Source organism: Prinia subflava, chromosome 17 (genome assembly GCF_021018805.1).
Source record: "Prinia subflava isolate CZ2003 ecotype Zambia chromosome 17, Cam_Psub_1.2, whole genome shotgun sequence".
Lineage (NCBI taxonomy): Eukaryota > Metazoa > Chordata > Aves > Passeriformes > Cisticolidae > Prinia > Prinia subflava.
Window position 1 is genome coordinate 5,333,466 of NC_086263.1, and position 25,726 is coordinate 5,359,191.

At 47.8% G+C, this 25,726-nt stretch overlaps 1 protein-coding gene across 3 annotated transcripts in view; it reads right to left on the reverse strand.

Annotated features, from left to right (window-relative positions):
• CARHSP1 (calcium regulated heat stable protein 1) overlaps window positions 1-25,726 on the reverse strand; it is a 36,635-nt gene that overhangs the window by 2,073 nt on the left and 8,836 nt on the right. For all 3 annotated transcript variants that reach the window (XM_063414017.1, XM_063414019.1, XM_063414018.1), the window contains exons 2-3: window positions 16,579-16,771; window positions 12,541-12,663 (exon numbers count right to left, since the gene is read on the reverse strand). In XM_063414017.1, the coding sequence (XP_063270087.1) occupies window positions 12,541-12,663; window positions 16,579-16,771 (316 nt within the window). The remainder of the gene's footprint in view (window positions 1-12,540; window positions 12,664-16,578; window positions 16,772-25,726) is intronic.

Sequence of the window (25,726 nt, forward strand, 5' to 3'; positions counted from 1 at the left end):
CTCTTCTCACTTAAGCTTTTGAAGTTTCATTTTGTTGGTTTTTTTCCTTTTTTTCTTAAAAAGAATTGTACCACATAATGGCAAGATTTTACCCTTAGTTTATTCCACCACAACACAGTTTGTGGTATGAAATTGAAAAGCGGCGCAAGTGAAATACAGTATCAAATATTTCAAATTACTCGCTGTGAGGAAAGAGAGTTCTGCTATCCTGATGTGTTAGCCTGCAGAAACACTCACCAGCACTCAGGGAGATTTCAGGAGACTCCTAGCTGGTGTCCCCCAGAGTGATGCCAGGGGATGCTGGAAGACCTGCACTGTGCATTTGTTACTGCACGTGAGTCTGTGCTTGGAGTCAGTGGGAGCTGCCAAAAGGGCTTCACCTTCTGTTCAGAACAAGGTGCTGATGAAACACAACTGCAAAGTGTAAGAGCCCTCCTCTGCTGTGTTTGAAATCAGAGCTTTGCAATAAAAATCCCAGCATGTGCTGGTGAATGCAGCAGAGATTCCTCCCTCCTGCATTGCCAGGAGGCTCTGACAGTACAGAAGATGCCACTTCACCTTTCTTTAAATATACCTACACGAGCCCATGCTCAGCTTCCCCTGCCCTGACAGCCAAGGCTCTGATTTCTCATTGAAGGTTTTCAGCGTTTCTCAGCAGTAGATCTGTATTTGGGAACAGACCAACAATTCTACTGGATGCCAAATTGGTGTGACTTGCTTGTAAACTCCTGTTACACTGGAGGTAAGATTTGGGTCCAGAAGAGAAAAAAAAAGTGGTCTAGGTCAGAAGTTTGTAGTGCACCATTGAATTTGGTATCTGCCTTCCCTGAGAGCACACTGGGAGTATGCTCACCCCACCCAGGAACTGTACCCCATGTTTCTGTTAATAGCAGGGATCTCAGATTTTAGCAGTGCCCTTTCTATCCACTCTCATTTGTGACCCGTTATTCTTAGGGCTTTTCTATTGCAGGAAAGGCTGGCAAGGCTGATAGGAGGTAAATACAGTGGCTCCCACTGCCAGTTCTAACCTCACATCAGAGTTTGCTTCTTCTGACAGTTCTGCAAAACTTCTCCAGCTTCACCTCCAGCACTGCCTCTCCCCAGCCCTTCCCCTTTGAGGGCTCCTGTCTGACTCCTGCTCTGCAAGTGCTGCTCAGGGAGCTGGTGCCAGACTGTGGTGAAGCAGGAGCAGCCCATACCCAGGGACAGGACAGGGCAACCAGGCATGTGCAAGGAAAGCTGAAAATGACCATAAATCAAGATTTCTCCCACAGGAAATTCAAAAGAAAAGTAATTGTTTGCTAACTGATTGTATCAACATGATACTGAAAATGCTCCTGTATCTAAATATGAATCTGAAACCTGCTATGAGGAGTTAAAGGCTTTCCCAAGGCCTGTGGCTTGAAATGCATGTCCTTCAAACTTTATTTCCCTAGAAATACCTCCACTCCAGAGCTGCCTGTGACTGTGGCAATCAGACCCAGGAGAGCACGTCCTAAGCTGAACCCTTCAGAGCAGTGCCTGGGAAAATGGGAGTAAATTGAAGGCAGAAGAAATATTTACAGAAAAATCAAGATAAAGCCTCCTTCATCAGACCTGACAGCCCTTTCCAACCCACGCAGGCTGATCTGACTGACCTTTATTTAATTCCAAAGTCTCCAGGCCATCCTGTCAGCCCAGCCCTGTATCACACTGGACAGGCTCTGTTCAAGCTCCCACATCTGACCTTTGTTGTGGCTCTCCTCTCTAGTCACTGCCTCCATTTATGCCCCACTTCCCCCAGTTCCAACAGCTTTAAGATCCTTTCAGGTGTGAAGCAATTGCACACCCAGGAGCAGACACTACTTTACCTTTCCTAGTGCCAAAGGAATTTGCCATCAGAGACCCAGAAGTTTACCCTGACTTTGAAACAGCAGATTTGCAGCAAGGATGTACTGGAATCTGATGAGGAGACATAAAGCCCCAAGAAGAGACACAGGAAAGGGTTGAAAGGGTCAAACCACAAGTGAAAATAGGAATGGTATTTTTAAAAAAAATGACGTCACCTTTCCTACTTAAACCTCTTGAGTCTTGAGAAACCTTGATCCTTCATTGCAAAAAAAAAAAAAAAAAAAGTTGCTATAGAGCTAAAACCACTAAAACTAAAGCAGCATCACCCCTTGGTGCTCCAGGCACCCACTGCAGAGCCCCAGGCCCCTGCAGGGAGCAGGGACATGTCACCACTGCACAGCCACCAAACCAAACGGATGTCCCGCCCAGGAAGGGATCTCAGGTTTGGCTGAAACATCCTTTTTTTAAAAACAAACAGGAACCTTACTTGTTTTTTAAAACCTCATGTAAAACAGGATAAGCCACAGTAAGTAAAATAAACGTTTGAAATCTGCAAAAGTAGGTAAATATGATTAATGCAAAAGGCAAGTGTATTTGCAGTCACCTGAAGCACCAATAGAAAAAAGCTTTAAGCTCCTGAAAAATGGAGATAAATTAGGTATCACTTGAATATTCAAAAACAAGTGAGGAAGAAGTACAGCTTGAGCATTAAAAAGATGGGTGTTTTGCTAGGGTATGTTTAAAATTGAAATATGGACAGGTTCTGGTAAGATGTGTGTTGCAGGTACACAAAGTGATTCTGGTTTTCCAAGAAATAAGACCAAGTAGATCAGTACACACACACACAGAACATGCCTAATGTACAACACACTGCAGGCAGGGAGAGGAGAAGCAAAGGCCCAGACTGCAGGACACACTCAGCTGTCACTGAAAGCCACCACATCTCTCAGCCCTTGGCAGGTGACTGTTTGGGGAACTGCCTGTGTAGCCCCTGCTCTGCCAAGGAAAAAGAAAAAACTCAAAATATTTGTTGACCCACATTTCTTATGCTGAATCATGAGGTTAAATACTCATATTCCTTCTACTGAACAGATCAGATTATCCCCAGTCTGCAGAGCCCTAAGCAGGAAGGTGCACTTTTCTCTGCTAGAGAGCATTTCTTGCAGGGCTGAGCATTATGCTGACAGCCTCAGATCCCTTCTTGGTTTCATTACTTATCTAAGCTGACACTACAAGTGACTGGAGCTTGTGATAAAACCTCATTCAACCCCAGCACAGCTTCATCTGATCCCTACTTTGTTTTTCCTCACTTGTTGAGGTGACCCTGCCCCACCAAGCACAGCTGTCTATAAAGGTTGTGGCCACACAAACATCTCCAATTTCATTTTCTGCTTTTGGCCTTTAGACTTTCCTCCCACAGATCAGATACTCTTTTATCTCCTGCGGATTTGTGATCACTAGTTATTCCTGGTGCCTAACAAATATGGGATCATTAGCTCATTGCCCCCAGTGCACACGAAAAGCAAGAGGATAAAGGTCCTGGTCTGCAGCCTGTGAGTGAACAGTGTCCTCTGGGCAGTGTTTGCCACCAAAAGCTGCTTCTGGGACAGACAGACTCACTCCAGCCCTGCCATCACTACATGTGATGCTTGGAAGCAGAAACAAACAGCATCCAGATGGTGCAGTGCTTCTGGTGGCATCCAGAAAGAACAATGTGATGGCACTCGAGAGGTGATGAGATGGTGGCACTGGAGGCAGAGCCCTGCACAGGGCTGGGGGAAGATGCTCCAGCAGGGAGCAACTGCCTTAAGTACTGGGCAGGAAATGAACGGGAAAAGATCAGAGAGAGTAAACAGAGTTCTTGGAACAGATTCAGCCTACAACAGACATTCTGTAAACAATGTAAGTTACCTGGAAAACTTGGTAAAGGAAGTTAAACATGGACTTTTTTGATGTTACATATTGATTAAATAATTTTAGATCTGTATTTTTTACTTTCACCCTACATATATATTAAATGTTGATCTAAAAGAATGTGGAGCTTTCCACTGCTATTTGAGATATTTGAGTGCACTTTCAATTCAAAATAAGGAATATCTACACATCCAGGAATCTTAAGACTCTTCAACTTCAAATTCAAGCTAAAAATAGGAAATGCTTCCCTGATGTTAGAGTCAGAGAGAGACACAATAGAGTGAGTTTTAGATTACCCAGCAACTCCCATTTCCCAGCTCAGCGCCAGTCTGGTATGGTGGAGCATTTTATCCTGCACTATTTTTAGGGAACTGGGAGGTTATTAGGAAATTACCTAAATAAGGAATGTTCTAGTTCTTCCTTCTCACAGCTGCTATTCATATTCCAGGGCTCTAGTTAAAACTCTTGGGATGAAGCTGAAGTCGCATGGAAACATTTTGGATCAGGAGTTTTCAGTGAATTCCCTGCCTTGGATGACACCATGGAGCATTTCCATGGGTCAGTGGGCTCTATTGCCTCGTGGGCTTCTTAAAGTTCATTTAACACCTCAACATTTGTCTCAAGAAGCCTGAGGTTTTTAACAGCAAGATACAACAGAATAATGAACCATTGTGAGTTACTAATCCCAAATGCCCTCCCATGCAATCCCTGTGCAAGCCAACGGCCCCAGCACCCCCCAGCAAAGCCAGCAGTGACCTTATGGACCTGGCTGCCTCTCCCCACCAGTCACACTCGTGGCTGGGACAAACAAGAGTAAAGAGGCTCAGATGCCAAAGAATCCCAACAGTTAATGTCCAAGATCTCTGCTCCAGGATTGCCCTGGTCCCTGTGCTGTTGCAGAGAAAACTTCCCAGGAGCTGCCCTTCTCTCCCAGTTCAGTGGCTGCACCATCCTCTTGCCCAGTTCTGGGTCATGGTGTTTGAGTCCCCATTCAGGGGCAGTTATGGCTCCATATCTACTGCCAGCAGTTAACTCAGGCCCAGCCAGCACAGCACACTCTGAGGAAGGAACAGGAGAGAGCTCTCCAAGGATGCCTGTGTGGGCTCAAAGACAAAGAAGGCACCTGTTCCAGCAAACACCCGGCCTGTGTGCAATCCCACCTACTGTGTGCAATCCCACCTACTGTGTGCACCTGGAAACCACAGCCCAGGGCAGCTACACGCTGTGCTCACTGGGCACCAAGAACCCCCATCCTCGAGTAGCCACTGTGTGCAGTGCCCACTGCCTGGCACCTTTCCAACCCACAGGCTGATCTGCCTGACCTTTATTTACTTCTAGAGTCTCCAGGCCATCCTGCCAGCCCACCCCAGTATCACAGGGCTGGCTGAGAACGTGCCAGCCTTGGCTCTGACCTATTACAGTCATATAATTTAGGGGAAGATTCTGGGAAGACTTAGCTGCAACAATGACCACAGCAACCTGACTCTCCTGCATGCACCACTGCAAAGTGAATTTTCTGAGCCAACTGGGAAGGTGGAGAACCCTTAGGAAAAAGATTATCCATGCTCTCTTCATTTCCAAACCCCTCTCAAGAAAGACTGGAATTCTGCTGCCTCTCCTTCCTGCCCCAGATAATCTACTTATTTCAGACACCTCACCCTGTGACAAAGCATCAGAAAGGGAGTGCATCAGGAAGGATGTGTGCTGTACAAAGCACGTAAGTCATCCAGTATTTTAAAGGCAAGCAGAAAGCTGAGATTTGGCTTCCCAGCACCCCCAGACCAGCTCAGCAGAAACTTTTTTGCTGGAAGTTCACAGAAAAGCCAGAGAGGCCAGAGAAATTTGTTCTCTCAGCTCAGATTCTGCTCTCAGATCATTTAGAATTATCAGGTAATTTCCAACCCATATTGTTCCACTCCACCAGAGGAACTGCACCACAGAGAAGCCAGGAGATGGACATTAATGCTTTGCACCAAACAGTGATCTGGCAGAAAAACAGAAAAAAGGAAGGAGCGTGAAAAGATGATCTCTCCATGGACACAAATAGCTCAGAGCCAGCTCCCCGGTGCAGCAGGGACACAGCTGGGTTCTCCCTGCAGGAAAATGCAGCTGACAGAACATCTCCAGCACAGCCAGCAGCTGGAATGCAACAGCAGAATGGGACCATCCCCACCTGGGAGCCCAGCCAGAGCCCTCAAGTGTTCAGCACTGCTGATTACAGACACTGGAGGCATAACCTGAGATCACACCACAAAGTGCAAGTAAAGCACAGCAAGCACAGGATCTCCCTGGGGACCCAGGGGTGCTGTGTGTCAGTGTCCCTGGGGGAAGCACAGCATCAATTCTCCAGAGCCATCACTACCCACAGGGTCAGGAATCCAGCCTGAAGGACAGCCTGAAGGCCTCTCTGCAATGCAGCATTCTCCCTTTCAGAGCCAAGTGCTGGCAAACTGCAGAAAACCCACAAGCACTGCACGTTTTTTTTTTCTCTTTCATTATATATGCTGCTTTTGCAAAATAAAATAAAAAAGCCAAGAGTGTGGTCATTCATCCATCACTGCTCTCTGGTGAGCCACCTCCTTGCCTTGCCCTTGCAGGTACACAGGCTTCAGGCCAAATCCCAGATAAATGCAAAAGGCTGGAGCACAAACCAGGCTCCATCGTGTGCCCACTCCCAAATGCACCAGGGAAGCAGAAGAGTGGGTGCAGTGCTCTAGTGCACAACACTTGATCTGCTGCTCCAGGTTCCTCACCTCCCCCAGCCCTCTGCACCCCAGCTGGGAAGGGAAGCTGATGTGGAGCTGTCTGTATAGGCAGCACCTGGCAGGGGACATCAACAGCCAGCACTGCAGGGAGCCCCTGTCTGCTCTCTGGGAACATCCCACAGCTACAGGTGGAACAGCAAGAGAGTGAGAGGGAGGCCACCAGAGCCACTGTGCCAGCAACAACCACACCAGGGAGTGTCTACGAGAGCTGACTTACTCCTAGGATAGAATACAAGCCAAAGAGGTGTCATACAAGAGGATAAAGCTCTCACCCTGATGCTGTAACACCACCATCAATTTGGTGACAATGGACCATCTTACAGGCTGGTGGAAATGAAAGCATTAACAGTACATCACTATTAAAAATGTAATTATGGGCTTTTTAAAAGTTTCACTCCAGGCAAATGAATTTGCCTTTGCTTCCTGCTTTCCAGAGATGTTATCTGGAATTACTACCTCAGTAACTCCTCTGCCTCCATGCTTGCCAGATAGGGGTTTATATTCACTACAGCAAGCACACTTTGTGTTTGTTCTAGAGAGGAGTGAAGTAGAAATCTGAGAAAAACAAAACCTCATCACACCAAAGAGCCATGACATTTCCCTAGCACAACTATTTATACCAAGTTGAGAACTGTCTCCAGTAAGCAAAGGAAGAAGGACTCACTTGCACCCAATCAGGTAAAAAGGAGAAGTGGCTCCACACAAGTGTTATCAAACACCAAAACAAATCATCTCTGCAGCCTTCAGAGCTACTCATTAAAACAAGCCAGGCAGAGAAAAAGCACCTTTCAAAAGCTGTGCTGCCATTCAGTCAGACCCTGACAGGCTGGAGAACTGGGCTGAGAGCAGAGGTTCAGCAAAGGCCAGTGCAGGGTCCTGCAGCTGGGGAGGGATAACCCCAAGCACCAGGACAGGCTGGGGCTGACCCACTGCAGAGCAGCTCTGCAGAGAAGGACCTCGGGGTGCTGGGGGGTGACAAGGTGACCATGAGCCAGCAGTGTGTCCTGGGGGCCAGGAGGGCCAATGGGACCCTGGGATCCATGGGGAAGAGTGTGGCCAGCAGGTCAGGGAGGTGACCCTGCCCTCTGCTCAGTCCTGCTGAGGCACATCTGCAGTGCTGTGCCGAGGTCTGGGCTCTGCAGGACAAGAATGACAAGGAGCTACCAGAGAGGGCCCAGCAGAGGCCACAAGGGTGGTGAGGGGTCTGCAGCATCTCTTATGAGGAGAAACTGCAGGAGCTGGGCCCGTTTAGTTTGGAGAAGACTGAGAGGAGATTTAATTAGATTTAATTATCTCAAAGGTAGATGCCAAGAGGATGGTGCCAGACTCTTTCCAGTGGTGCCCAGCAACAGGACAAGGAGCAATGGCCAGACACTAAATCACAAGAAGCTCCACTTCACCATGAGGAAGGAATTTTCTACGTTGCAGGTGACTGGAACTGCCCAGGGAGGGGATGAACTCTCCCTGTCTGGAGACATTCCAAACCCACCTGGATGTGTTCCTGTGTAACCTGGTCTAGGTGACCCTCACTTGGCAGGGGTGTTGGACTAGATGATCTCCAGAGGTTCCTTCCAGCCCTAACAATTCTGTGATCCCATATTTCTACCCACATCTCACAAGTCCAACACAATAAAGCATCTTTGGTGCAAGTTCCACTCAAAAGATGTCCACATTCATGCACAGATACACAGAAAATTTTGCTGACACCAAGTGAAGCTTTTGAATGCCACATATATTTGACTTCATTTTTGTGCCAATGCTCGCTTATAGAAAGAAAATGCCAACCTAAGTGTTGTTATTATCTTACAAAAAATAAAGAAACTTACAGGAAACAGACAAGCCATCCTATGGAAGACATTTTCACTAAAGTGTAGCCTCACAGCTCCTCAAAGCTTAGGGAAGAAGACAATTTAATTCCTCAAATTAAATGTTTATGTTGGAAATTATAATAATCCACAAGATAGGCAGCTGGTCCCAATGCTTAAAACCTTCTCTAATCATCACAGCTTCGTGATGAACACAGAGGAACCGTCTATCTTGGCAAATCCAAACTGGCATAACCATTTTATCCAAGTTCCTGAAATCCCAGCTTTTGGGAAGAATTTGGGAGAAACAATCCGCTTTCATTTCGTGAGTAGATGCCTATACCACACTGAGTGAACAGACTAACATCTCTCTCACACTCAGATTTAACTGAATAAACAGGTAGAAAAGAATAACTTGATAAACATGAGGAGGATGTCAAAACTCACACTGTGCAAACCAGTCACTGGAGTCCCCTGAGCCACAGGCCTGGTTACAGAATGCTGCCACAAAAAGCAATTCCAGTTAATAAAGAGCAATCTATCAAATTCACTGTGAAATAAACTGAAATGAAAGGCATTACTAATTTGTCCTTCCAGTGTTACCTTGCATCAGAATTAAGACTGTGATACCATCACCCTCCAGCACTAAAAGCTGCTTCCAACAACTCAAATATACTCCAAGTAATTAAAGAACACAATGTGCTGAAACCTTCAGTACTTCAATAATAGCACTTCTCACTAACAGGTTGAGGCAGAAACATCAGCTATTTTTGAACTGAAGCTCTGAGACAGTACCTACATGTGAAACATTTAAAGCAGTGGCCCACTCCTGGTACAATAGAAAAGCTGCTGTTGACTTCAAGAGAGCAGAATTGACCTAGGGAAGTGGTAAAAACACAGAACACTTCAGTCCTACAAAATCCATATGAACTAACCGTGCTAAGATGTTTCTGAAGGAGCACGGAAGAGAGTCTTTGAACACACAATTTCTACAAGAAGGGCATGGTTGGCCTGCTGTGGAGGTGGAAGGAGAGGGGAAGGTCCTTATTGAAAGCCAAGCCAGTTAAACACCAGAAAGGGCTCAGAACCAGGTCTGTTTGTGGCAGGAAGAGATGGCCCAGGGAGGCAGTGGATCCTCAGCACAGGAATTGCCAAGCGTGGGTTGGGCAAAGCCTCTTTGAAAGGCACAGGTGCCTCCCAGCAGTGGATGGGGCACAGGAGGTCTCCTCCAACCTTCTCCTGCTGCACTGCAGGGACACCACAGCACTCTGCAGGACAGCACGTGGAGCCTCCTCCTCCAGCTCCTGCTGTGAGCACTGGATTGAAACTGGCCGAGAGCAAAGAGCCAGACTGGTCCCGTGGGTGGGCACTGGGGGCTGGGAGCTCAGTCTGAGGGGCCAGAGCCTCTCACCCTCTGCCCACAGAGCAGCTTTGCCCCTCTCAGCCCTCGTGTGCTCCAGCTTCCCACACAAAGGTGGTGCGAGGGCAGAGAGCAGAGAGCCTCCTGCATCAGCAAAACAAACACACTGAAAACACCTCCCAAAGTGTGGCTGGCCATAAACCTTTACAGCCTTGGTGACTCTTCAGTGGTGCTTTAGGGTGGAGGGAGCGGGTGGAGGGAAGGGGAGAGCACTGTTATTCAAATACTCAAATACAGCCTATTGATGGCTCCCAGTCAAAGCAGTGTGAGAGCAGATGGGATCAATAGCCCAGAGCACAGCCCACGGGAGGGGAGACTCCTGTCAAAGGGCCTCGCACAGAGCACCCAAAATCACAGCACACAAAGTTATTTTTGTAATGTCATTTGGGGCTTCAGCATAGGAGGCATATGGGAGTCTTAAACAGGGAAACAGAAAAACCATCCCTGGAGTTTCTACTGGCTGGAGGGGAAATGAGGGCAGGAGCACCTTGTGAATCAAGTTCTGGGTGTGGGCCAAGACAGAAAGATGTGTTGGGCTGTAGGATAGGAACCTGAAAGAGCAGTTCACATTTTGTACAGACAAACAAGACAGCAACCCCAATCAAAAAGTAATCTCTAGGTTTTAAAAGGATTAATTTCACATAACTGAAGAAAATTTTACTGAACTAATTGGAAGAGAAAACGTACAGGGGAAAAAAAAGAGGACCGAAAATAGACAGTTCTTTAAAAGGAATTCATTAGAAGGCTGAAAATTCATGTTTCTGTGAGAAGGCTGTTGTAACTAAACCCCTGCTGATCAGTAACTGTATAGGTCAGACTAGATGTTCACAGTTAAATTTTTTTAATTGTGACATAGGAAATGCTATTTTTAAGTTATTGAGGAAATGAGGAAAAACAATGCATTTGCATTAGACAAAAGAGAGCAGAGACATTAAATGACACTTCCTTGGGTTCAACACAAGTCAGACCACTGAGCATATTTACACCCAAGAGCCCAACAAAGCTTTGGGTTCTCAGTGCCAGTGGTGCAGTAACATTCCAGAAACCTGGAGGAAAGCCAAGTGCTCCTTCTCCAAGGACACGTTCTGCACACACAACCAGGAAAGACAGCTGGGGCAATGCAAGCAGGCTTGGTAAGGCTTTTGTTGACTTGTCACTGGATAACCATTCTGAACAACAAATAAGGGTTATACAGCCTCAATACTGGGAACAATAGGTAAAATAAAACTGGTGATAGATCTAGAAAGGTTACAGGAGAATAAACATCGAGCAGTCTTAACACACACCCCCTCTGAGACCAACAGCCCCAACACTGGTCAACATCTCAACCCAGGAACAAATATTAAAATTGCCCATTAAACCTTGCAGATTAGCCAAGCCATAAACACCAAGGGCAGTGCAGGCATGGGGTGTGCTGGGATTCCTGCAGGGCCTGTCCCAGTGGGATGTGCTGCTCTGCAACCAAAGCAGGAGCTGCACATCCAGGAATCAGGAATGCACACACAGCTGGGAATGCCAGGCTGGATCTGGGACTGCACCAAACTTGGACACTGCAGAGGATGCTTAGGTAAGCAGGTAAGTAACTCTGCAAAGACTGGGGATAAAGGGCTAATGTGATTATGGGATGTACACAGAGAGAAACAGAGCAGAACTGGAAGAGATTTTATCTTCTTACTCTGAAAGTGTGTGTACAGCATATGGTCTTAAAATTACACTTAAATTCTTCAGTCTCTTTTCTAAGTATGCTGCAAAGACTGGCTTAGACTGGAGAAAAACTCTCAACAAGGGACTTAAAAAGCTTTATCTGCTTAGTTTATCAAAAGGTAAATTCAGAGGGGGTGGTTCTCAGTGTGTTCAGGACAAAAAGGGCTGCGGTACTAATGAACCCTTCAACAGAGAAAGCTTTAACTATAAACTGCTCACAACCTAAGCTAGATAAATTCAAGGAAGTAATAAAGTGTGACTTTTCCCAACAGTAAAGGCAATTAACCTTTCGTTTAATAATGGTACAAGCAGTGCAAAGTAAAAGTAATGACTTTTTAGCATTATAAATCTTTAAATTAAAACTAGACACTGCATGGAATATTTGCTTCAGGTGAATGCAAGTTTCTGGGCAAAACTCATAGCTTATTCTAAGAGATTTAGGGATAATTTTCTAGTTTTGAACTTTAGCAGATTTATAATAACACAGGAAAAGACCTGCATAATCTATTGCTGCCAGTAACAACTGCATAACCCTTCTTTGCAGGGGTAGGGGTGACAGATTAAAAACCAGCCTTGAGTTGGAAACATCAGAAGCTTGAGCACGTCCAGAGGAGGCAGCGAGGCTGGAGAGGGGCTTGGAGCACAAACCCTGTGAGGAGGGGCTGAGGGAGCTGGGGGTGTTCAGCCTGGAGAAAAGGAGACTCAGAGGTGACCTTATCACTCTACAACTCCTTGAAAGGTGCCTGTGCTCAGGTGGGGTTGGTCTCTGTCTCCAGGCAGCACTGACAGAACAAGAGGACACAGCCTTAAGCTGCACCAAGGGAAGTACAGGTTGGATATTAGAAAAAAGTTTTTTATGGAAAGGGTGATAAAGTACTGGAATGGCCTGCCTGGGGAGGTGGTGGAGTCACCATCCCTGGATGTGTTTAAACAAAGACTGGATGTGGCACTCAGTGCCACGTTCAGCTGAGGTGTTAGGGCATGGGTTGGACTCAGTCTTGGAGGTCTCTTCCAACCCAGTGATTCTGTGAATGCTCTGTGAAAGCGCAGGGTAACGAAGGCGAAGCAGAGCCGCAGCCCTCCCGGGCTCCACAGGACTCACTCTGAGATGTGCACGAAGATGTCGGGCCCTCCGTCGGCGGGGGTGATGAAGCCGTGGCCCTTAGAGCGGCAGAAGCACTTGCAGACCCCTTTGTAGATGGGCCCCTCGGACGCTCTCACCGTGCTGCAGGAGGGAGCACAAAGAGCAGGTCAGCACTGAGCACAGTCCCCTTTGTCACCAGAGCACACAGAGCAGAAGGGCCAAGCACTCCCTGCCGGGGAGCACTCTGCTCTGCACTCCCTTTCACACGCTGCACATGTTTTGCCTGAGGCCTTTGGAAGGGACACAGAGGTGAAGAAGATGCTTGCTAGCACTAGAATGCATCAGTTGCCATCTTGAATTCAACTGCTCTACCACTGCACCAAGTTTTCCTCCAGACACCACCCTAAATGTGAGAATCTCCTACCTTTGATGAGTTTGGGAGTGCCAGTGTGCACCTAAGTGTTGTGCTTTCAGAGACTTCACAGGAAGTGTGAAATGTAGTGCCTAACAGCAAGACTCATGTCTGAACTCCTCCTGCATTGCCATGGCACCTGTATTTGAAAATGAGTCACATTTGCAGAATCACCTTTAGGGTGACTTACTGCCATCAAAAGAAATGACTTGTCCTGAAAACTGTGTGCTTAAATCCTTTTCTCCATCAAATACACTGACTGCAACTTCCAGGGATCCAAACTCACTGAAACACTTCCACTCATGAAAACCAACTGGTTTAGACATCTCATGGGGTTTACTCTGAGCATTGCTAGATCAGAACCTTCCTCATGCCAGGAGTATCCAGTAGGGTCCATGTTGGAAGAGGATTTTGGTGCAATTCCTCAAACACAATGCCTGTGCAGCCATTTGGTTATATGCATCATGGCAACTTGGACATCACTGTCCCAAATGTTTAAATTTTACTGAAGTCTAAATAAAATAGTTTAAAAAAAATGGTAACAGCTTTGTTCCTTAAATCAAACTAACATAAAGAAATGCAGTTGGAAGTGCTAAAGAAAGAAATCTCCATTAAATCACTTAATTTCCAGCTCTATAAAGCTGTCAACATACCTGACCTCATAAGAGCCTGTTACACAGAAAAGCACTCACTGTCCTAAACAAGCTATTAAAGTTCTATTGCATCTTTCAAAGAGATAAGGCACTGTGGGGGATGAGGCTCCCCACTTCCAGTGAATCAAAATTAAATAATTCCACTGAATAATAAGCCACTGCCTGTCACATTCATCTCTTTATACAACTGCTCACCTAGAGCTCCTCTTGTATAAAGAGGACACATACACAAAAAAAATTCAGAGCTATTTTGGTTTTCAGGGCAAGCAAATACAGCAAGATTCCTACACTAATTAATGATTAAAGAACTGTGGAAGCCAAATAAAAAATTCTTTCTTTTTGCAAGAACCAAACTAAGATTAACAGCTGAGAAGATTTACAAAGAGTTCATTATTAACACAGCACTGAAGCAAGCTAGCTTGGACATGCTTTTCAAGGGCAACCCCAATTATTAAGTCAATTATGTTCCTTTTAGCAATCTACTTCCATCAGGAAGTTCAGGGTATTTGAAGGCTTTTGGAACTGACAACATATAAACTTTTCTTCTGCTCCTCTTCTTTTTTGCCTCATTTTGAATTCAGAAGTAATAATATGAGGCATCAGTGAGACTGTTATTATTTAAATCCTCATGGATAACTCTGGAAGAAAAGAGCTGGATAACACTGCAAGAAGAAAAAGGGGAAAAGCACACCAACCAGAGCAAGTGGCCCAAAACAGGCTGGCTGTGGGGCTGAGATCCTACTGCCTACAGCACTCATTCAGCACTGCCTGACCTGCCTCATACAGAAATAAAAGGCTGTGGCAGAAGCCTCACACTATACCCTGATTCAAAGGCTCTGAGATGAACAAAGCAGCCCACACTGCCTTCTTCAGCTCAGCCCCTCACCGGGAGGTCACTCATAGGCACTGGGAATTCTCTGCAATGACCAAACCTGGCCACACCATCCTCTGCTCATGCACTGGGGAGCAGTTCCCTTTGGACAGGGCTCACAGGAGCCTGCACAGCACCACGGGGCCACAGGAAAGCTCAGGGAAAGCCAGCTCTGCTGGAAGATCACTGCCTCAAATAACTACAGAAAACAACAAATATTACCTCCTTTCATGGAAAACCTCATACAAAAAACCTTAGAGAAAGAGATCAGGGGTCACACCCTGATAACCAGCATATTCCTTAACAGGTCGATTTGAGCAATCTTAAGATGAAGATATGAAAGCTGAATAAGAAAAGGAAACAAGGAATCACTTTTCTCTGAAAAGGGATGGAGTATTCCTAAAATGTAACCTTGATGACATTAGCACAGGTGTCAGGAGTAAAAAACCTAAAACTTCCAGTGGGTTTGGTCCAGTGCTTCAGGGGCAGTGAGAGACCATGCTAAAAAAAATTCTGGATCTGAGAAGGAAAAACCAACAGGAACTGGACCTGAAAGCCACAACCCAATGTCTGAAGTGAAGCAAAGCTTCAGACAAGGAACACTGTTCTGAAAAATCTTGGTGGATTTTCCCCTCCCTGTAAAACTCTTGTCTTAAAGTGTCAAGAGACCTTTGTGGGAACCCTAAAAATCCCCTCAGGGAAACTTCCAGGCCTTGCCCTGGAAGAATGTCCAGGCTGAACGAGGACTTCCTCCATGGTACCCTGCAGAAATACTGCAAATCTGTCCTGGATTGCTTCCCCCGTTGGCCACTTGACCCTGCCCTCCCCAGTTGTCCTTCCCTCATCCCCCTTAGGTTCGCTGCCCCTTGCCCTGCCTTTGCACCACCCCTGTGCCCTCAGACCAGTGGTTCCTGACCCCATACTTAACCCCAGTGGAGGGCACGTTTCTTCATCTTCTGTACCTGCTCCCTTCGGCATGCTGAAATAAACCTTGCTGGAAAATATCATAGAGGAGGCCCTTCCTTTCTTTCCTCCGCTGAGGCGTGTGTTGTGTGCATGGACTGGGAATGGCTGTGGCATGATGAGAGTGCCTTCTGAAGGAGATGCTTCCAGAAGGCAGCAGCATTTCTCCTTCCTGCCACGATCCTACACCCTTTGCTAAAACAGAGCCTCGGAAAACTACAGGACTTTTTGGGCTAAGAGCCTAAAGGCATCAGAACTTGAAGGAGAAGAGTAACACAGGCTCTCCGGCTAGGAGCAGCCCTGAGGGCCCGGCTCCCTGGGGCAGCCCCGGCGGTGAGGGGCAGCGGTGAGGGGCACATGGTGAGGGGCACATGGTGAGGGGCAGGCACTGAGGGACAGGCGCTGAGGGGCAGGCACTGAGGGGCAGGCACTGAGGGCAGGCACTGAGGGCAGGCACTGAGGGGCACATGGTGAGGGGCAGCGGTGAGGGGCACATGGTGAGGGGCACATGGTGAGGGGCACATGGTGAGGGGCAGGCGGTGAGGGGCACATGGTGAGGGGCAGCGGTGAGGGGCACATGGTGAGGGGCACATGGTGAGGGGCAGCGGTGAGGGGCACATGGTGAGGGGCACATGGTGAGGGGCACATGGTGAGGGGCAGGCGGTGAGGGGCACATGGTGAGGGGCAGGCACTGAGGGCAGGCGCTGAGGGGCAGGCACTGAGGGGCAGGCACTGAGGGGCAGGCACTGAGGGCAGGCACTGAGGGCAGGCACTGAGGGGCAGGCACTGAGGGCAGGCACTGAGGGGCAGCGGTGAGGGGCAGGCAGTGAGGGGCAGGCAGTGAGGGGCAGGCACTGAGGGGCAGGCACTGAGGGGCAGGCACTGAGGGGCAGGTGCTGAGGGGCAGGCACTGAGGGGCAGGTGCTGAGGGGCAGGCACTGAGGGGCAGGCACTGAGGGGCAGGCACTGAGGGCAGGCACTGAGGGGCAGCGGTGAGGGGCCGGCACTGAGGGCAGGCACTGAGGGTCAGCGGTGAGGGGCAGGCACTGAGGGGCAGGCACTGAGGGCAGGCACTGAGGGCAGGCGCTGAGGGGCAGGAACTGAGGGCAGGCGCTGAGGGGCCGGCACTGTGAGGCAGCAGGGCTGCCGGTACTCACGCGGAGAAGGTCCGGGTGCGGCGGGTGGGCAGCGGGCTGGGGATCAGGTACCCCCTCATGGGCGACGGGGAGCGCTCCCGCGGCCGCCGGCCCTCCGGCAGGTGCAGCGAGCTGGGCGACGGCGGGGAGGCAGGGCACGGCTGCGAGGAGGACGAAGCGGGCTCAGAAGACATTCCTGAGGCCTGAGGAGAGCCTGCAGAGAGGAAGAGATCTGATTTAGCCCAGAGTGGGAATTGTCATGAAAGTCACAAATACTTGCAATGCTGATTTTGTAAGAACATGACTCACTTCCTGCAGACGTACACACGGACACAGTTCCACCATAAGCTCCTGCTCTGTATCAGTGAGTTCATGTTTTGTAAAGTTTATTTATTTTTGAATGTCACAGCTTTTGTCAGCCGTACTAGGAAGCTCCGCTGCGAACAGATGACTCCATAACTAATGTGTTTGCTCACTGCTGCCTCACTCGCAGGCTCTGAGGCACAGCTGAGCCCCAGCTCTCAGTGTGCCCCACACACCTCCCAGACTGATGGGCTTTGACCACAGGCAGCACAGAGGAGCTCCTGCATCCGCACACAAACACACATTACAAGAAAGAAGTCCTTGAAGAAGAAGAAATGCTGAGATAAAGCTGCACCTCCAGTGCTGCAGGTTGGTTTTGCTGTGTGATCACCATGATAACTTCATTGCTGCTGCTGCTCACTTATTAACACAGCTCTGTCAGCTCATAACACCTTCAGCTTGACTGTGAGAAGAGAATCGGAGGTGTGCTTTTTAATTCCCTTCAGTCTGAGCCAGCCAGACAGCTGATTTACTCTGCCTGGGACAGGAGCTCAGACAAAGCTGGGAGGCAGTGGCCAGCCCTGAGGAGGTGACCCCTCCTGCCTGGGGACATCTGGCAGACCCAGGAATCCACTTTGAGAGGTCTGAGGCTGCCACAATCTCCCAGCAACTAGGACACCTTCATTCAGACCCCCAGCAGCCTCAGGTTTGCTTTGTTGAGGCCCTACAGCAGAGGAGAGAGGAGATCCTTTCTCAGCACACCAACAGCAATACATGTCTTACCACACAACAGGCAGAGCTCCCGGAATCCATGCAAAGAGCAGGATCAGAATCAGCAGCACTTCCATACACACAAATGCATGGCTTACAGCAGCAGTGGCAAAAGGAAGAGGAAATAATCAGCACTGCTCTGATATTACTATACAAGTCGCCATCCACACTGAAAGAAGATGATGTGCAAAAATAACCAATAACCCACTACAGTCTTACTTCAAAAGACTAAAAATATCTGGTTATCTGGATGAGTTAGCAAAAAATGTGGCGACCTGAATCAAGAAAATATCATGAAGGCAAGAAAAGCTGCCTTTAAGACCAATAGTTTAACTGAACTGAAATCTCTTATATCCATTATGCACCCTCCTCTTGACACCCACACTCCCCAGCCCATGAATTATGGAGTGGATCCCTGACATGACATTTGAGAGATGCAGCCTTCTTGTCAATGACAAACCCATATTATTTCTTCCTGAAAATAAAGACTAAAATTAAAAAGGCTTCTTAAGAATGAAGTCACCAGGGAACAAAGGCTTTTGTCTTTAATTGCTCAGGGTGCTCAGAAGATAGAAGTGAATATTCAGTCATACTCCCTCCTCTACCAGCTTGAGCTTTCCTCACTGCTCTCAAGAACAACTCAGCTGAGAACAAAACCCCAGCTTTAGGGATGGCATTTCAAATATGGATGGTATCTGTCACCCATGAGCTAATGCCCTGCCCAGTGTCACAGCACAGTGCTCAGCTCAGACCAAGATGATAACACCAAAGGCTTGGGATTTGCCAAACTTCTTCCTCCTCAAAACAGACCTGCTGTGCTGGCTGGTACAGAGGAAGTCTCAGTTTTCTAAAGACCTCTCCTTTGGACACCTAGCTTTCAAGGAATGCATCTGACACGGCAGGACTAAGCCACAGGAAAAATGAGCAAACAATTAAAACCTAATTCTGATAACTCAGCACACACAAGCTGGCCTCTGCAAAAGTGAAAACACAGCTTTCAGAATCACACACGTTCTCTCCTCATCTAAATACAAACTAGCTTGTCAGGTGACAAGCAAAATGCAGAGTATTCACCCATCTACTGCATTACAATCACAGAGTGCTGCCCATTCCCTTCCTCAAACAAGGCTCGAGAGGCAGGAGAATTTTCCCTCCTTTCTTTAAAACACAGACAAACCACAAAAATATTTACAAATAAAAAAGACTAAATGGACTTAGAAGTGTGCTACTGTGTGTTATTGTTCCCATCTATATTATTTTGGTGCCCTCTGCTCCTTAAACATGAAATAAAACAGTGATGTAGAACATTCAGTACCGTTTGGCTGTACAAATACCCTTTTTGTTCTCTGCCCACGGCAAAGGTAGGTGAATAGCCTCGACTCTCATCACTTCTATTACACGAGCTCTGTGCTGTGCTCAGAGCTGGGTGAGAGCTGACCCAAACACACAGAGCTCAGTGATAGCTGCCCCAAACACACACAGAGCTGGGGGAGAGCTGACCCAAACACACACAGAGCTGGGTGAGAGCTGACCCAAACACACAGAGCTCAGTGATAGCTGCCCCAAACACACACAGAGCTGGGTGAGAGCTGACCCAAACACACAGAGCTCAGTGATAGCTGCCCCAAACACACACAGAGCTGGGTGAGAGCTGACCCAAACACACAGAGCTCAGTGATAGCTGCCCCAAACACACACAGAGCTGGGTGAGAGCTGACCCAAACACACACAGAGCTGGGTGAGAGCTGGCCCAAACACACAGAACTGGGTGAGAGCTGACCCAAACACACACAGAGCTGGGTGAGAGCTGGCCCAAACACACAGAACTGGGTGAGAGCTGACCCAAACACACACAGAGCTGGGTGAGAGCTGACCCAAACACACAGAGCTGGGGGAGAGCTGGCCCAAACACACAGAGCTGGGGGAGAGCTGACCCAAACACACAGAGCTGGGGGAGAGCTGACCCAAACACACACAGAGCTGGGGGAGAGCTGGCCCAAACACACACAGAGCTGGGGGAGAGCTGGCCCAAACACACACAGAGCTGACCCAAACACACACAGAGCTGACCCAAACAGAGCTGGGTGAGAGCTGACCCAAACACACAGAGCTCAGTGATAGCTGCCCCAAACACACACAGAGCTGGGTGAGAGCTGGCCCAAACACACAGAACTGGGTGAGAGCTGCCCCAAACACACACAGAGCTGGGTGAGAGCTGACCCAAACACACACAGAGCTGGGGGAGAGCTGACCCAAACACACACAGAGCTGACCCAAACAGAGCTGGGGGAGAGCTGACCCAAACACAGCTGGAGGCAGCCAGCAGCACCTACACTTGACTCACCCCCAGCACAGGCACGCCGTGGCACGGGAGATGCAGGCCAGCAGCCAGGGGAAGCCTGTGCTGCAGCTCAGTCTGTATGGGCAGCATGTTGCATCTCTGCATAGCAGAGTGCACTGACTCATCGCTCTGCCTCTTGGGCCTCTCTGATAATTGTAAAAATCAGGTGCAGTGAGAAGCATCGGAGCCTGAACCAAGTTTTAGTGTGTGCGTACAGCAGGATGTCAGCAGCTCCTGCTCCCACGACCCTCAGCAGAAGAGCAGTTCATCTGGACGTTTACAAAGACAAAGGTGCAGCTTGGCTATTTCAGTCTGTGCTGGTGTGGCCACTTCTTGACGTTGTTCATGCAGGGATTAGCTCATTTCCCTTGGCAGCCCTCCTGCAGGAGCAGAGACACCCTCCCCTCTTGCAGGCGCAGCCGGAGGCACTCAGAGGCCGGACAGTGTTGACATAGGAAGCGTACAGCAAAAACTCAAAACAAAACAAAACCCACGCCCCAGCCCTCCCAGCCACCTCCTCACAAATGCTTTGCCTTCCTAAGGCAGTTACCAGCAGTCTTCAGAGATGTTTTCCAGATGTTACCCCCGGTGCTGAACTGACTCCCTGCAAATCAAGAATCACCCCACGGATGGCTGCCTACCAGCCCTTCCTCAGCACCCACAGATTCTTCCTCTCTTTTTGGCTCTGTGACTAGCTGAACAAACCCACTTTCCTACAACTCTCAGAAGCACCCTACATCTCCCAACCCACTTCCATTAGGTTTTCCCCTGTCCCTCCAGCCCAGCCACCACTCTCCACTTGGCCATGGCAAGGACAGCATCCCACAAAGCCCAGACAGCAGCACCAGTGCCCCACCCCGAGCTGCCAGGAGCATCCATCCCCCTGAGCCTCCTGAAGGCAGCCAGCACTCCCCAGCAGCAAAGAGCACTGCAGAAAGCCCAGCAGAGTGAGATCCCAGGGAGCAGGGACAGCACACACAGGAGCTCTCTGCTGCTTGAGCCAGTAAAACATGTGCCTGTGGGGATTTACAGAATGAATGTAACATGACGTAAGGTGGTGATGTTTTCAGGCTCTTTAGGAAACTCCAGCCACGTGCCACATTACCCTGAAATCTCCCCATATTTCAACATGCATCATTTATCTTTCTCCAATGTGATTTTTTTTTGTTTTGTTTTTTTGGTTTTTTTGTATTTATGTTATGCGTTTAGGAATGCACCGAACTGGAATATAAATAAAATAAATTACAGTAGCATCATGGCAACAATAGACTAATTTAACACTTCAAAGCAAAAATATCTGATTTTTTTACCAAACCTTTTTTAGAAAAATTGGCCAATGTGTGCAGAGAGACCCCAAAATGTCATCTGTAACAAGTGACCTACAAAGCACCTGTAACAAGTGAACTACAAAGAGCACAATACATGCAGGAGAAATTTCTGAAATTCTCCATAAAAAACACCTTTAACAGCTATTGAAGTGGTAAGATTGGGAGTATATAAATGTCATCATAATTTCTCTACATAGCTACATATCCTATTTCTCTTAAAGTCTGCCCCATATCTCTAGGGATACCCTAAAAATAACACATTTGGGGAAGTTATCCATTCTGACCAGCACAACACTATCACAGAAATCTTGTCTCACTTTTAATTAATGTAAATGCCTGGAAATAGTCCAAACAGCTGTGGCAGGGTGACAGACTCCATGAAATCTCTCCACCTAGGAATGGTTTCTTTGTCACATCACAGACTGCAACATCTCCAGTGAACGGGCACAGAGTTCATCCCCAGGGAATGCTGCTCTGCATCCTTTGGTGCTCCAGCATGGAGAAAATGCATTTTTCAAGCCTCCTTAGTCTGAAAATGACCCTGTCTGGAGGAGCTGCTTTCAGATACTACCACAACGCTCCATGAACAGGACAGCTCTGGCTATGTTTGCCTAGAAAATGAGGGGTTTTCTCAAAGACAGAACAAAGCTCCCCAAGAGCAGCTGTTTTCAGATGCAGGTTCTACAAGTTCTCTTCCATTTCAATCTCTAAAAAGAATCTGAAAAAATATGTCTAAAAGACATCTGAAAATTTGATTGTTTTCTGGGGTTTTCCTGGATTTAGAAACAACACCAGAAATTCTTCTACCTTTTTTTAATTTTCACTTTCAAACCTGGTTTCCAAATTTATTTTGCACAGCTGCATTTCTTTCCTTCTCTAAGGAAGCTGTGCAGATAAACCCCTCCTGCTCTTCTGCTGACACTTAGAAAACCTTTTCTCAGCCAGAAGATCCACAGCCCCTTGCTCCCATTTACTGAGAGAGTGAAGGCACCAGAACTCCCTGCTCCCTGCCCTGATAAAGGTGAGGGACTGAGGGTATCCCCAGTCCTACAGCAGCTCCCAGCTCCCTCTCTGAGGTGCCTGAGCACCAGCCAGAGCACTGCTCCCACCTGGAGCTCTTCCCAAAGCCCTCTCTGGCCCTGGTACCCAAGTGCACACAAGGATCCCAACACTGTGAGTGTCCCAGCACCACAGGGTGAAGCACTTACAAAACACAAACAGTTACGAAACAGCGGCTTCCCAGAGCTTCCCCTTCCAGCTTAGTTTGCATGACTAAATTTCCACAATTAATACTGGTATTTCAATTAGCACTGAAACTCAGAGGAGTTGCAACACGCGTGAGACATGTCACAGAGGATTACGGTGTAAACGTGACGCTCTTGGAGTGCCCACACACTGGAGGGGTTTGTCACTTCATGGAGACCAGGACATTGCCCAGTCAGGTCCAGTAAAAGCCTGGTTGTAAGGTAAGCAAAACTCAACAAGGAAAATTCCTATAGCTTCCTTGGGTGTACAAATTAATTTGGATTAAAACAGGGTTTCATTTACAAACAGCAGCAGCTATTTCCAAGCAATCTCAGCACTGAACAATTTGTCCCCAAATGCCGTGGGTGCCCTTCTGCTCCTGCAGTGAGCTGTGTCTGTGTCTGAAGGAAATGCTGCCTGGGCAGCACGAACCCACCCTGCACAGCAGAGACCACAGAGAGGGATGGGGAGGAATTTGGTCATCAGCAGCCTATACAGCACATTGATAGAGATCAGGATTTCCTGCAGTCCCATATCTTCCACTGTTTATGAAAGCTGCTGGGTACACTTAAAAAAGAAAAAGAAAAGTTTAGGTGAAGGAACGGAGTGGTTAGTCAGAACAAGTACATGTTTCAACTGGTTTAGGCTTATACTGAACGATATATGGTGATGCCCTGTGGCTCATTTTATCAAAAATACAGAGCAATCAGGATCTTCTCTTGCTGGATACCCAGTATTTGCCATGATTGATGATGCACAAACCTTTTGCTCCAAACTGCCAGGAACAGAGCTAGCCAGGGTCCTCTGCTGGTATGTGAGCACAGGAGATGTACAGGAGTAACCAGATGTAGTCAGCTGCCATGGGGACAGCGTTCACCTGGGCTTGCTCAGAGTGCACAACCACATGGGAAGGACCAGGTTCCATCCTGCCTCTTGGACAAAAGTACTTCAGTGGGAGCAGGACACACCAGCAGGCAGTGGCAAGGTGACTTCCTCAGGGCAGTGCTGGGAATGGCACGGAGCTGTCCCAAGACCAGCACACCCTCCCTCACACTCTCTAACAGGGAAAGTCCAAGCCTTCAGTTTGCTTATAAAATCTCACTTATCCAACTCCTTTTGTTTAAAGAACAGATTGCAAGAGGTGGAAGACTCTCCCCAGCTCATGGTGAGTATGGACAAGCAGTGACAGGTCCCAGACAAGCATCCTGCTCTGGGAGCTCTTCCCAGCTAAGGATGAAGACGATGGTTGAAGATGATGGTGGTAATTCAGTGCAAGTGTTGCCCAGTAACTTAAGTTGCTGTGCACTCTAGTACTGGCTAATGTAAGCAGGTATTTTAAATGACAGCAGGAAAGGGGGGGGTTCTCACCTGGGCAGGACACCTCAGCCTGTCACCAAACAGACAGGTGGCAGTGTCCTGTGGGACACTGTTACACCCAGCCCTGTGCAGCTGATCCCGCAGCACATCCAGAGCACTGAGCCAGCACCAGCCTGCGAGGAGACGCCCAGCATCTCGCCTTGCTTTTGGTCTGCTGGCTGCTTTCTGTGTGAGTGCCAGGCTCCAGCCCTGGCTGTTTCTGTGGCAGCAGGGACACTGTGTCACAGCACTGCCCAGCTGCTCCCAAAGCCACTGCCAGCTGTCCCCACAGTGCCAGAACCCAGAGCAGACACACAGACACCAACTCCCAAAGCCCAGCTCCTTCCTTGAAGCCAAGGACACAACAGGTCACCTCCAGGAGCAAGTGTTGGTGTCCCCAGTCTTCACACAGCTGTGATAAGGGTACAGGAAAGTGTAAAGGGACATCACAAAGGACCCTTGCAGTAAAACTAGGGGACATCAGGATGACTTTACTTGGTCCAACACTGGTAGCCAGGTGTGGCTGCCTAGGTCAGAGTTAAATATAAGGTGAGTGCACAGTGGTGCTTACTCTCAACACATTTCCCTCATCCTCATTTAAAGAAATGGCAAACTAAAGGTTGCTTTGTGGTATTTAATAACCTCCTATGAGATTTTTTCAGGCCCTTCTTGAGCTCATATAATATTTTATCCTCTGCAGTATCCTGTGGCAAGGAGTCCCACAGGTTAACTGTCTATGAAAAAGAGCCACCACTCCTTTTAGTGGACAGTGAGGAGACGCCCTTTTTACAGGGAAATTAGAAAGGACAGTGAGACCAAAAGGCAACAGCAAATTAGAAAAGGAAAGGAAAGGGAAAAGGAATATATAAAGAAACACATGGGAAAAAACATTAGCTTGGAGGAGCTCACAAGAAAGGGTGTACAGACATTCATAAATCAAACCTTAAATTTTCTAACAGAAGTGACAGTAATAGGGTAGAGAGCAAGAAGAGTTAAAAGCTGTTTCTGGTGTTCTTGCCCCCCCTTTAAATCTCCAAATACAAATGAAAAACCTTATGCCTTTCAAAAACAAAGCACTCCTCAATTTGTCACTTGAATGGCTCCCATGACTCTTTCTTAGACAATAAACCCTACTAGTATCAAATATTTCTGCAGATTTAGCTTTGACAACAAGTTAGCTGGCTTGGGCCAGAAAGCAGATATTATCTATTCAATGTTTTATGGTCCCCAGCATAGAACCATTGTGCTGGTCACTGCAAGTTCCTGCTGCCTTCATCACTCCTCCATTAGCCAGGGCTGGGAACTCTGTTTCATAGATCTCATCCTAAACTTGTTAACATGCTCAGTCACAGTGAGCTGATGCATAAAATACAATGTATGGCTGAAAAGGGAACTTTCTGTCCCTTCCAGTGCTTGCTCTCTCTGCTTTGGAACCCAGCTCCTGCTTCAGTGCTTTTGCAAGTCTGAAGCTTTGCCTCTGCCATTGCGTCCATGCTGGAGCATCCCCAGTGAATTTATTCCAGAATTTGTTTCATATTGGCAGAAAATGTTTATACCAAAACATGAAAATCTCTCATGTGTCTTGTGTCTAAGTATCTTAAGGCTCATCTACAAGGCAAATGGGTTATACAGCGTCATACTATTATAAAGAAGTTATACATATGTAAATCCCCAGGCACTTTTGAAAAGTTCTCCCCTTTTCAGCCTTCCTCTCACATCACAAAACTCCAGGCACAATTGTGGTTAAGTTTGTTCATGTGCAACTTTGAGCCTTTTAAGGCTACTGAAATCCCCTGAAATATTTATGTGGCTCAAGTGTTACTCA